Source organism: Vicia villosa, linkage group LG5, assembly GCF_029867415.1.
Source record: "Vicia villosa cultivar HV-30 ecotype Madison, WI linkage group LG5, Vvil1.0, whole genome shotgun sequence".
NCBI classification, from domain to species: domain Eukaryota; kingdom Viridiplantae; phylum Streptophyta; class Magnoliopsida; order Fabales; family Fabaceae; genus Vicia; species Vicia villosa.
Genome location: NC_081184.1, coordinates 133571003 through 133585415, shown reverse-complemented (window position 1 = coordinate 133585415; position 14413 = coordinate 133571003). Strand labels below are relative to the sequence as shown.

The following is a 14413-nucleotide window of genomic DNA, read 5'->3' as shown; positions in this document are numbered from 1 at the left end:
GCAGAGGGAGAATGGTAATATAAAGTGGACGAAGCTGATGCAAATGCCTAAGTGCAAGGTGATGCTGATTTACCGCGAGCTGCTGTTCCAAGAGGAAGAAGTTTCGTGGCGCAAACTCATGTATGGAAACCCGACTAGGCCACTAGCGCTTATTTGTATGTGGATGACCCTTCATGGTAGTTTGCCCATAAAGGAACGACTTAGTTGTTTTGGTATGATCAATAATAACTTGTGTGCACTTTATGGCCAAATTGAAACAGTCTGACATCTCTTTTTCACTTGTCATACCATCAAAGAGGTGTGGATTGAGGTTCTAAAGTGGTGCAAGCTGCCACACAACCCGTGTGGGTGGGATGGATAAGTCAAATGGATAATACAACAATGTAAAGGGAAAGGTGCCCAAGTTGCTATTACCAAGTGTACATTTACTCAAACTATGTATGCAGGTTGGAAAAGGAGGAATGACTTATGCTTTGGCAATATTGAACTAATAGAAACATAGGGCAAAAGATCATTGGTGTTATAGTGTATAGGTGTTGGACCAAACCAACTATTAGGAAGTATTTTAGCAAGCTAATGATGCCTGAGTAATTTTTGCATGTTTGGGTGGAGGGATCTTTTGATCGTTGTGGTTGTATTATTTTTTAATTTAATAGTGTCTTATTTCTTCCAAAAAAAATTAATAATAATAATAATAATAATGATAATAGTAATAATAATAATAATAATAATAATAATAATAATAATAATAATAATAATAATAATAATAATAATAATAATAATAATAATAATAATAATAATAATAATAATAATAAAACCATTAAGACAAATGTGAAGTATTTCATGTGGGAGTTTACAAAATATTTTAAATACAATTTTGATATTTAATATTTTTCGTGTCACCTACACAAGAAGTAGATTAAAAGATAAAGATTTAATTAGACTCGTGATCCTTAACTTAATTTTTTTTTGTGTTGATCTAATTAATTTTTGTTATTTCTAGTCCACATAACTCTACTTCAATTAATCAAGTTCCTCCTTTCCATTAGTTTTAAAGTAAAAAACTTTAAATTGAACCATGAGTTAAATATATAATGAGTTATCGATGACTTGCCATTAGGGGCGGCCCTGGGCCGGGGCCAGCAGGCCCACAGCCCAGGGCTTCAAAAAAAGAAGGGCCTTAAAATATTTGATTATGGACTTTAAGAATTTTACATAATGCCCCTATATATGAAAAGCACAGACCAACTCAAAATAGCTGCAAGAATGAGTACACAAGACATAGACACAAACAAATTTTGCAATTATACAACAACACAATTATAACACTTGATGAGTGTTTGCTCGTGCAGGAGCATTCACGTACAATCCCTAGTTTGCTGTATATAACATGCCAAAATGGTATTCAGAAATTACTATAATGCAAGTTAGCCATTGTAGAAACTACTGCTTACATTTAGAGTTGTCATTCAACAACATAAACTGGTTATGTAACTTCCATGAGAACCAAAACAAAAAATCATGATTGTGAAGACTTTTGTTTAATAAAATGAGTTTTTATTTATTCGGTCTTTTTTACATTAACACTTACACCATATATAAAATGCAAGGATAAAAATCAGATCCTTAAAGTCTGTAAGACATTTTATCAAACACATGAAGGCATAACTAGAACTACAAACTAATAACCATACCCACTTTGTATATTTTATTTTCAAGTTATCATATCAATCAACTGATTAATTGACTAAGGGCATGGTCAATAAATATAGCCAAATTCTTAACAAAGTTATGTCCAAGAAGCATAATTTGTCATATTTTACAGAACCACACAAAATTAATAATTTGTCATACTTTGCATCTCTAATCTTCTGTTTACATAAATGTACCACCCCACTTCTATTTGTTGGAAGGGGTACTATAAAATCTCTCCATGATGAAATCCAGTATAAAATCTCTCCATGACAGAATCCAGTATCCTCACAATTTGCACTGGTACCCAAAGTACAAGGAGACAAGGGAGACGAAGATCTGGTTTCCGTAACCGGCAAAACCTCATAAACGTAGCAAACCTTGAGTGGGTAAAGATTTGGTTTTAGGTTGATGACGAAGATTTATGAAAAATGGAAATTGAGGAGACAAAAAATATGCGGAGAAGAAGAATAACAGGAGAGGAAAGTGATTTATGGATGAATCTTGCTGGTTTTCTAAAATATGGAGCGTGTTGCCAAGTCAGAGCCATATGTATGCCAGTTGGACTGTGAAATTGACTTTTACTAACAGACCTAACGGAAAGAACTAACGTTAAAGGAACAAATTAAAGGAACAAATTGATCATTTTTAAAATTAAGGGACCAAAATGGACCCCGATGTAAAGTTAAAAGACCAGTAACATAAATAAGAGTTCTTATACCGTAAAAACAATAAATTATAGGGTTAATATGTTTATGGTCATTCTAAAATTTTGTTTTTATTCCCTAAAAAAATTTCCTTAAAAGAATTGTCATTCTAATATTTTCCGTCTACACTTTTGATCCCTCAAGTCAACATTAGTTAACACAAGCTGCATGGCACGCCACGTGGCAGTGCCAGCATAGCAAGATTGTAGCAAATTCAATATTAAAAAAATTATCCTATTCTATTTACTATTCATTGATGAGTCAAGAACCAGCTAATCCGTTGAACACTAGTGTTCACTATAAATTGTATAGGATAAATTTATGTATTATCTGATTCTTGAATTTTCCGTTATACATAAATATAGTACATTGCATTATTAACAGCTCAATTGTATCATCATAAGTTTTCATGCTTGAAAATTAGTATGCCTTCACAGTCTCAGGCAGAGATTTGAGAAGCGACAAGGACGGATTTTGAACTGTGTGATTAAGCAGTAACATAAATGTCAAAAGCGTTAAAGCTCCTGCCTGATGTGTGGTATCCAATGAAATAGGTACATAGAAAACAAGAGTTGAAATTCCCAAGGTGACCAGAAACCATACAAACCAATTATAGGACAGTATATCCGAAATATATATATATATATATATATATATATATATATATATATATATATATATATATATATATATATATATATATATATATATATATATATATATATATATATATATATATATGAAGTAGTGAAAAGAAGATGGAGCAGCCGGTTTGGCATTTGAGTATTCAATTCAGAAGGGTCCTAAAAATATTTAATACTCAAAGATAAATGATATACTAGATTGAATAAAATAGAAATAATAACCTGAAGAGATACCATGCCAAAGACACCTCCAATCACAGACTGGACTGCAGGATATATGTCTAGTTTCCTTGTTAACAGCCATAAGGCACACACTAAAATTAGAGATGCAGTAGCAAGGATTCGGTGATTGAGCTGTTAAAATAAACGCGTATTAAAAAAATATGTAATTAAAAACACAATTCTCAAAGAAATTAGCAGCCAAAAAACAAGTCAAGAAACAAAGATAATCTACTTTTACTTTTGCAGCAATAATATCCGTACAGTTGATGTATTCTCAAAGAAATTACAAATTTGGGGTTTCGTTTTAAGGATGTCTTCTAGGATTCATGTATCACCCACCCATCTTTGGAAAAGCATTAAATGCATTCCTCGGGTAATCAACATGTAAACAAAATGATTATCTTTTATTCCCCGACAACTCAATTATCATTTAAAGTACCAATAAACTGGACATCAAAATTGTTTCACAAGCTAACATACAACATCATTTCCTGCCACAAATGTATCAGAGACGGAAGTAAGACCAACGGAGGGAACTCAGTCGTAAATTTCCAACCATGTAAGACTTGATCTAGTAAGCCTAGTTAAACACCAAATATCACCCATACACCCATGCGGTAGAGATTGGAAAATTCTTGCACTTAAGTCCTCTGCATCAACATGAGCCGCCTGCATATTAGCTACAATTTTTGCAATGAATTTGCTACATATTAGCTACAATTTTAGCTACCAATTAACTACGAAATTTTATAGGTTCAAGTACGGTGTTGACTTTGGCCACATGTAGCATGACACGTCAACTTCTTGCTACGTTGGCATTGTCACATGCCATGTCAGCTTCTGCTAATAAACGTTGACACGAGGGACCAAAACTATGGACAGGAAATATTAGGAGGACCGTTCTTTGAAGAAAAATTTTTTAGAGATTAAAAACGAAATTTGAGATATTTACTTAACCCTAAATTAAATGTTGTGGTGTGATTAAGTTAGCTGATCAATTACTTCCAATACCGAATCACTAGTATCTAATCCCTTAAAAATCTAAACCTTCAAATATGTGAAAAACAATTAAAAAATTCAGAACTTTTGACAATTCTAAAATCGAAACTCATCACTCCAAATCACATTATTTTTTTTGATGTGCGTGTGTGTGGTCTAGCGATGAAAACTTGGGTCTTGAGTGTGTGTTCTTCTCAAGGTCTAAGGTAGGGATGGCAACGGGTCGGGTCAAGTGCGAATTTCACACTACCCAAACTCGCACCCAAAATCGGCACCCGAACCCAAACCCAAATGTTGTTCGGGTGACAAAATAACATTCACGCCCACTCCTGTTGAGTTCGGGTTTTTTCACCCAAACCCGAACCGCAACAAAATACATTTTTCTACAATTTTCCTACAACTTTCCAATATATATATATATATATATATATATATATATATATATATATATATATATATATATATATATATATATATATATATATATATAAATACATATTTAAAAGCGGGTGTGATTTCGAATTTTGGGTATATATATATATATATATATATATATATATATATATATATATATATATATATATATATATATATATATATATATATATATATATATATATATATATATATATATATATATAAGCGAGTGTGATTTCGAATTTCAGGTGCGGGTTTCACATTATCCAAACCTGCACCCGAACTCAAATCTAATTAACTCGGATTTTCACCCGTTGACTCCAATTCGGGTGCGGGTTTTCACCCCTTAACTCGAATTCGAGTACGGATGGATCTGGGAGTTCTAGTCTCAGGTTCAAATCGACTAAGCACAAATTTATATTAAAAAAAATCATTATTTTCTCTGCTTCCTCATCGACCGTGGCTCCCATCTCAAAACTCATTTATTTCCTTTTTGTAAATTACATTTAATTTTCTCTCCAAATTTTTGCAAGAGACAATCTGTTCTTCATCAAAGTCACTTATCTGAACAACAATATCAAAGAGAGGTTCCTAATCCCAACTATGAAGGGCCCTTAAACAAGCAAGGACAACAACAACTAGTTTTCATCCAGAAACTAAAAATTGTTGAGGCTAATATTGGTCGATTTCAAATTATTTAGGTTAGACCCGTATTTGTGATTTAAGGGGATTAGAATGCAAAAGAGGAATAAGGTTCAAAGATTCATGAAAAAAGGTAGAGGATAAGGGTTCCAAGTATGAAAAACGACTGAGTAAGAAGGGAAGAGAGGAAGAACATTTGGAATTTGGATATCCAATATTAAATTCATATTATATTATGGTTACTGTTTTTTATTTAAAATGGATCAAATTGGACTATTTGGATATTAATTTGATTAATGGTTATTGGTTTGTTGACAATGAGTGCTGAAATGGTTTGTATCGCGGCCACCTCTTCCACAACCATGCAAGGATGAAGTACCATAACCATTACAATTAGAACCAATTTGCATAGCCAAAATAGATCTCTCTAGGATCAAGGAGAATGGGAATTTAAAGTGGCGCTCTTGACCTATGAAAACTTTCTATCAAGACTAGGAAGTGGTGCAACCAACATGATTTGGAGAGCACACATGATTGTATTGCTCGTTCAATCCTTTCAAAAAAATATAGAATATATCACTGTCTTCCTCTTTATATTTGCGAAATATCGTTGTAGCACCATGGGTGCAAGAAATGGCTCAAGAATTCTCAATTGCTTTTCACATTATTGCCAACGGGGTAAAATAGGTTAGAACTTCAAAAACTCCTTACTAAAATTTTGTTACATTGTCATAAACACAAAAAATATTGAAGCCATGATGGAATCATAATATTACATTTGATTCCCGATGTCTTTGGTTGTGAGTTCCATCATCAAACTTGGATTGTAGTGCAACCAAAATGTGAAAAAATTTCCCAAGAAAAGAAGTAACAAGCATCATGGAGAAGTTTTCAATGGGTTGAAGATAATAGGGACTCAAATCATATGTTGCAAAATCAGAGAAGATATTGGATTTGTCGACCATGGTGAAGTGGCAAACACAATGGATAAGAGAAATCAAGAAAGAAAAGAATAAATGAAACCACGATTAATGCTCTAAATGATGGAATTTGCTGAGAAATCAGATGTAAACCCCGATTGCATGAAGTGTTGGGCTTTGTTGGATAAAGAAAGTTATTGAAGAAAAAAATTAAGAAATTAACCAGACTATGATATATGATATTAACAAGAGAATAAATCATAAACTGAATGAACCTCGTACAAGTTTAATTAACATCTTGTCTATCAATAGACCATGGGTTGTCTTTTCTATATGTCTTCTTGAGGAAAAAAACAGTAAAAAAAGAGGAGTGAGATTAACAAATATTATTACAAAGAATGGAAATAAGAAAAAAAATCAAAGAAAATGAAAGGAAAAAAGAAGAGAAACAAAGGAAGAAAAATGAGGGAAAGAGATGTAGCCGGGAAAAATGAAGAACAAGATGAAGAAACCAGCTGTGATAAGGAAAAAGTTTTGAAAGGCAAGAGCAAAGGGTCAAACTGCTAGGGTTAAACAGTTTGAAAAATAAGCCTTAAATTTAACGGAAAACAATTTGAAAAATAACACTTATATTTGGGAAAACCACAAATTTCACGCCATCTATGGTAAGCCAGTGAAAGTGAGCCAGCTTAAAAAAAAGGCAAAGAAAAACAGTATCAAAACACCAAACTTAATCTCTAGTCTACTATAGACCTTTTCAAAGGACAAGAGTTCCACAAATACTAGCAGAACATTCTACCAAGTTACCTCTGAAGTTACAGGAAAACTTCAGATGTATATATCAATCCTGCTACGCTTGGGACCACAAGCCAGGATCTTCACAATGATGACATCACATGGCCAAGAGAGGCAGGGACATTCTAATGCAAATACAGTTTTTAGGTATTTGCTGGTCATGCAACATCGCATCAATCGACTTCGGCATCGTTTAAGCAAATCAAAATCACTTACCACACCCAAAACCGGTAACCAAACAAAGAATTTCAAGTTCCAAATTCAAGTCATAATAATAAATATCAGCAATCAAACAATCCTTCAACCCAAGGAAGGAGATCCAAAAACTGAAAATACCTAGTCTATTAAATAAAACAACTCAATCTGAAATTCAGATAAAAGCAAGTGCCGGAAAGATAAATAGTCATTCACCAAGGAAGTAAATCCCAGCATCATAAATAACTTAAGAAACAAGGCTGTCATTAAGTGACAATGAAGACAGCTGATCAGCAGCGCCTCCAGCCTGCTGCTGTGCAACATTCCTAAGGACGTCCATTGCCTCTGCCACCTTGGCCTTCAGGGCTTCTGGTGACTCAAGCAAGTGCAAAACTTCAGTCTGGTCCATCTCCAGAAGCATGCCAGTAACTTTGGCAGCATTGTCAGGCTCCAACTGTTCCACAAGTGGGTAAAGATTCTCACCCAGCATCTGCAAATATACAACCAACAAACAGTGATTAGTTAAGGATGGTAAAATGTGTAATAAAATAGATCAGGATACTAGGATCAATTATGTGAGAATAGGTCAATAGGCCAATAGGTTCAATTATGTGAGTAGGTGTGTGTATCTTTATAGAATAAGGATGAAAGAATTGTCATCGGATAATTTTTATTTTCATTCAACAAGGGAGATACTAGGATTCCTAATTTCCAGTGGTTGGGTGTTTCACGGTTTCTGTATTGCTGCAGCAGTTAACAATATTAGGTACAGTTTCTGTTTTAATGTTAACTTTTGTAACCGTCCCTTCAGAAGTTATTTATTACCAATTGCAGATTCTGTTTTAATGATTTATTATTGTAACTGTCGCTTGGGAAGTTAATCCCAAATGTAACTTCTATTATCCATCAATATCAGGCATATTCCATACATGCTGCAGTAGAAATTTAGATATCTAATAAAAGCATACCGTCCTCTGCTGCTCTGGAGATGCATTAGCCAGATGAGAAGCCAAAGCACCAATGGGAATTTGCTGTGAAAGTGATGCATCACGAAGGGGCATCCCACCCACATCATAAGGAACAGAATACATGCCTCCGGCAACTCCAGGCATGGGACCATCAGGCATGCCCCTACCAGAAGGATAACGATACATACGCCCCCTAGGAAGCATCTGTCACAATCCCAAATCCAACAGGTTAGTGATCAAAAAAGGAAAGATGACCACAAAATTACAAACACTAGATGGAATTCCACTAACCTGCTGTGGCATAAGAGGAACTGGCTGCTGGGACTGCTGGACTGCACCTCCACGTCTTCCACCAGGACGCTGCCCTTGCTGTCCCTGCTGAACCATTGGGACAAAGAAATTTGGCACAGGACCCCCGCCAGGCCTCATTCCAGGCACAAGTTGTTGTTGATACCCAAATCCAGGCTGAGAAAATTTCCAATGAACATAAATATAAAGAAATTACGCCATAACTTAAGGACAAATCATAGGGACAACATTTGTTGGGAGCACTGCTAGCTTAAAAGGTAAACTGGTTTACCTGGGAAGGAATGATGGCAGGAGGGCCTTGACCATAAAATATTTGTTGACCCATACCTGGACCACCAGGGGGATACATAGGCATACGGGGAGCAACAGATGGGGGCATCGCAACAGGACGCATTTGAGCAAATTGTGCCTGCATGAACAATTGAGCACAAAAAATGAACATTAATATGGTCGCATCAACTCAATAACCAAGCATAATTTTAATCTATCAGATGTTTAAAAAGGCACAGCATCATCAACTCTCTCAGTTTCCCAATGAGTGCCCAATATCAGAAATCAAGTATGAGAGTAATTTAAATTACCAACAAAATGACAGTATTAAATCATAAACAAATATGATTTAAATTACCAATAAAATGGCAGTATTAAATCATAAACAAATATAACCATATTATATACAACAGACAAGACAATTAAGAAGCTAAACAATAACAATCTATAAGTGTGCCTAATTTTAAGGCCTTGATTATCCTAAAATGGTTGAATATGAACAAAAATATACAAAAGAGTTAATGCATGGGTTTCATAATAGTTGCCAGGATGGATTAAGAGCACAAAATAAACCAGCTCAAACTGATTTACTACCACAAGCACAAAATCATCAAAAAATATGCTGATTTGAACAAACTCCCGTGTTTGCACCAATTATATTATCTAGTTTTTTGATCAAATACCTAGCCAACTAAAACGTTTCCATTTGCACCCACAGGTGATATTTGCTTTTTCTAGTATGGGAAGGTAATAAATAATTGCGCCTACACATACCTGCAGCCTAGCTCTTCTATCTTCCTTCCGCTGGGCCAGAGTCACATACAGAGGCTTGCTTACCACCATTTTGCCATTCATCTCCAACAGCTAGCAAAAAAAATTAGCACAACAAAACAAAAAATTAGTTCAAGCCGAAAAATGTACCTGTTTAATCAACCAAGAATATGCCATATGACTTACTGCTCTAGATGCCTCCTCAGGAGTAGAGAATGCAACAAACCCAGATCCTCGACTTATGCCATTGGGGTCTCTCATTACCTTTCAAGTGAAATGAAAGCAACCTATAGATTATGAACCAGGTGGATATTTAGTGAGAAACCAATCATAGCAATTAAACATACCTTGCAAGAGGTAATTGTGCCATAAGAGGAGAACAGCTCCTTAAGTTTGTCATCAACAATGCTGTCGTCCAAATTTTTGACATACAAGTTTGCCCCTTGATACTTATCAGCAGCTTCCTTCATGCTCTGCTCAAATTTTTGCTTCAGTTCATGCTCCCTTTCAGATTTCTTTTGAGCTTTTCCAACATACCATTCCTTATCATCAATTTTCTTCCCATTAAGAGCATCAACAGCCCTAGCAGCATCATCGGTACTCTCAAAGTTTACAAATCCAAAACACTTTGATTTCCCATCCCCATCCCTCATTACTACAGCACTAGTAATTGTTCCAAATTCTCCAAAAATCTGCTTCAACTCATCATCGGTGGTTGTTTCAGATAGATTCTTAACAAAAACATTGTTGAATTTTGCCCTGTCAGTTGTAGTCTCCCTCTCTTGCTTGCGAAGGAAGGGTCCCACATAAACTTGCTTATCATTCAACAGCATACCATTAAGCTTTTCAATAGCTTTTTGAGCAGCCTCCTCACTATCAAATTGAACAAAGCCGTAGCCTTTTGATTGGCCAGATCCATCCACAGCTACCTTGCAAGAAAGGATACTCCCAAATGTAGAAAAGGTATCATGCAATGCCTTATGGTCAATTGCCTTGTCCAAATTCTGCAATAATCATTAAATTAGAAAGATCCAAAATAGTTCAAGCAGGTCAATCTAGGATATGCAATCGAGAAGCTAAGCGTGATTTTTTCCATTATCAAACAGGGATGGAAAAACCAAGATAGTTATACCTTAATAAAAATATTTCCTTGACCACTTTTGCGGATACTGGGATCACGGTGTGAATACATAATACGAATGGGCCTGTTGTTCAGAGGAGTGAAGTTCAGAACATCCAATGCTCTGGCAGCTGTATACAGACAGCAAATATATCATGAACATCAGAGATATAAATGCATGGTTACCACAACAGCAACAAAATAAAAGATTGTATTACTCAAGAGTATAAAACATGAAGATCTGTACAAGAAGAATAAGTCAATGGTAAGTGAAAATCACATCATACAAATCTTCGTGCTGATAAACTCATCTTACTGATAACAAATAGAGTCCTCAACTAACAAACTCTCAAAAGGAGATTGACAAATGTTCTGGAATAGAGGTCGTGATAAAGAATTAAGTTAAAGTGGCCACAAGAGAGCAATATAGATAATAAACAGAAACATGGAATTTTTATATTCATCACTAATTAGAAGTATGGAAACCATCCCTATGTATAGCTTTTAACTAAACAGAGGTCATGCACAAAATATATGCAGGTCTTTGACTGGTATGCAAAATTTGCAAGAACTGCTCTATATGAATCTAGCTCCAAATTATTCTTATTTGCGTAACAGTCACTGCCTAAATTCAGTTAACATAGAGGTAACCAGCATTGATTATCGTGTTTGAAGTAGAGTTATAGCAGGATTTGTACTGTAGTATTCCATTAACAATTACTGTTCACACTACTTAGTAAGTAACCTTTTGACACGAAAAATCAAAGGTTATATCAGTCACCAAGTAGCGTAAGCATCTGCTAGATAACATGTTAAATTGGTGGAAAAAAGGGGAAAATTATGTATACAAGTAAAAGTCAAAAATTTCCCAGACACAAATTAGTTTCTCATATGTAAAGCTCATTGCCCCCAAAGAGAATAGCACCCATACATTAGCAATTATTGCACAGCAACAGACATCATCAACAATTATGAGCAATAAATCTTATATTGTTGCAGTATATAACATCCATAATCCCAAACTAACTTGCTTAACCATAAAAACACTCTTCTTCTATAATTGAAATATAGGTATAACATATCGATTAAGATAACAAATGTTACCATAAATTATTATTACAAAGAAAAAACCAATGAATTCTCCTTACATCTATTTTTTATTCTTCAATTGATCCTATACTTTTGGTTTCACCAGACAAAGCAGTATACAAAATCAAACCACTAGTACTAACCACACCAGAGAATTGACAAGAATACATATACCAGTATTAATTACATAATCAGTGTACTTGATTCCCATATTACATATACCAGTACTAATTACATAATCAGTGTACTTGATTCCCATATTACCCTACTACGAAAAATAAAAATTGATTAACAAAATTAAGTCTTTCTACGAACCCAATTCTTAATCATGCAAATCAAAAGCTTAAACATTTCCAATGAACACAGCAATCAATCAATAAGAGAAAACGAAAACCAAATTAACTAACCATCTTGAGGGTTACTGTAGTTAACATAACCATAACCAAGCGACCTCCTAGTGGTCAAATCCCTGCAAACCCTAACAGACACAACCTGACCCAATTGATTAAAAAGGTCATAAAGCTGAGAATCCGTAACATTGACATCAAGATCTCCAACGTAAAGCGAAGTCGTCACAAACTGATTCCCACCAGCCGCAGCCGCAGCCGCCGCCGCCGCGGCACCACCGTTAGGACCCGTCATCGCATTCTGAGGCTGAACCTGAACCTGAGCCATCTCAATTTCTCAACAAAAAAAACGATTTTTTTTCCAAAAAATTCCCTAATTTTTTTCTTTTTTTTTTCTCTTCCCCCTCCTCTGTTATTGATAACAATAAAACCTAGGAAGAACAGAAAAAACCGACGGAACAATAAATAATAATTTTTTAATTTTTGATTTGGGGAAAACGTAAACGAAAACGAGGAGAGGGAAGGGAATGGAGAGATACGATAAAAAGGTACAAAATAAAATAAAAATAAATAAAAATCGAGAAATTGAAGACGACGACGACGGAAGAGGGAGCAGAGCAAGAGCACTGCGGTGAGGAGAGAAGTGAAAATAGAAAAGCGAGAGAGTATAAAAGGGACGGCGAGTTAGGGTAAAGGTAAACCCTAGCACAATCCAACGAGGAGATCTGGGCCGTTGAATGGGAAAGGGTGTGGGGTCAGGATGGATATGGTAGATAAGGATTGGGAAATTTTGGGAAGGAGGAGAAAGGTAAAGGTTGATGAGAGAGTGAAAATGATGAAGTAGTGTGTAAGTAATAACCGGTAAAAATAATCAAGAGATGACAGTTAAAGTACAGCTGTGTGTTTTGTTTACAGTGTTTTATTTTTGTTTTAAATTGTTACATACTATTTATTTTTATCTTTATTTTTAACTTGTTGAAGTAAATAAGGATAAAATTATATAAAATTATTGAAACAATTAATGTGACCAAAAAAAGCTAATAAAAATATAATTAAAAAAAATGGCACAGTCAACTAAGGGATAAGATGGTTAAGACAATTGTTTTGGATTTCCAAAAAATATATTATAACTTATTTAATAAAATACTATTTTAAATTAAATTTAATAAAATATTATCCAAAATCAATATTATTTCAACAAATATTAAAGCACATGAAATCATATATTATGAATGTAGGAATAATATAAAAAATTGTACATATCCATCCAATCAAATGAAATTAAGATATCATTTTATAGATTGACTTTCACTTCACAAATATTTACTTTAAGTGATTTGATAGGTGTATATAACTCTCTTATAAATATAGAGTTTTATTAATTAAATTCAATGATCTTTTTGTATATAACTCTATTATAAATATCAACATTTTGTAAAGATGAGTTAAAACCTCGTGCATCTGGAAAACGTCCCCGTCGCCGAAAGATAAACTTTTACCCACCATTCATTTTCTCCCAAATCCAAGGTTTTTTTGTCACGATGTAACTTCAGAAGGTGGTGGTGTGAAGTCATTCATGGTCGTACCACATCTATCTCCAACAGGGACAGTAGAGTCGTCGACGTTGTAGCCGTCATGGCTATTTTACTCAGATTCCAGTTCGAAACTTCTTATGGGTGCTCTTCTTTCACCCTGTTCGGTTTGGTTGTGATGTTCTTTCGTTTCGTCCGAAACCTGTTTGGGTATGTCCCTCAGCTCGACCGCGGCAGCGTCACTCTGTCGGTCAGCTCTAGTTGTTGGGTTTGGTTTCAAAACATCCGTGAGGATCGTCTTATTCCAGTTTCGACGGTGAATGGTAGTTTCAGTGGATGGCGCTGATTCATTTTTGTTGTTGTTCAGTTGTGCTATTGTTTGTTGTTTGGTGGATCGCTTTTCCATTTTGATTCCTTGGTTTTGCTTCAGATTTTTTTAGATATGCAGGATTCAAAGTTTTGGATTCGCGCCTGCTACAATGGAGTTTTGGTTCGACTAAATCAGCTTCAATGAATTTTGAATGATTTTGGCTAGAAATGGCCATATGCTCGTTGTTTATGTTATTGCGAGTTGTGGATTCGGGAAGTTGTTACCGTGTTGATGGTCAATTTCATTTGTCGTTCCTCGATAGATGAGTTCGCTTGTTTATGGTTTTATGGTGCTTAAAGACGTGTACACACATTTCTTTTGCAAGTACTAGTTTCGTTCCCCCCGCTAGGTTCACTGGTTTGTGTTTCGTATGTATCGTCAGTATATGGTTACATTACACTTTT

At 34.8% G+C, this 14413-nt stretch overlaps 1 protein-coding gene across 1 annotated transcript; it reads right to left on the bottom strand.

Moving 5' to 3' along the window:
* Window positions 1-7284: 7284 nt before the first annotated feature.
* On the bottom strand, window positions 7285-12908 carry LOC131602569 (polyadenylate-binding protein 8-like). Its single transcript, XM_058874715.1, has 9 exons — window positions 12168-12908; window positions 10684-10802; window positions 9899-10555; window positions 9738-9815; window positions 9555-9644; window positions 8782-8919; window positions 8493-8666; window positions 8202-8405; window positions 7285-7723 (listed from the first exon to the last, which is right to left on the bottom strand). The coding sequence occupies exons 1-9, from the start codon at window positions 12433-12435 to the stop codon at window positions 7481-7483; spliced, it is 1971 nt and encodes a 656-aa protein (XP_058730698.1). The 5' UTR covers window positions 12436-12908; the 3' UTR covers window positions 7285-7480.
* Between the last annotated feature and the right edge of the window lie 1505 nt (window positions 12909-14413).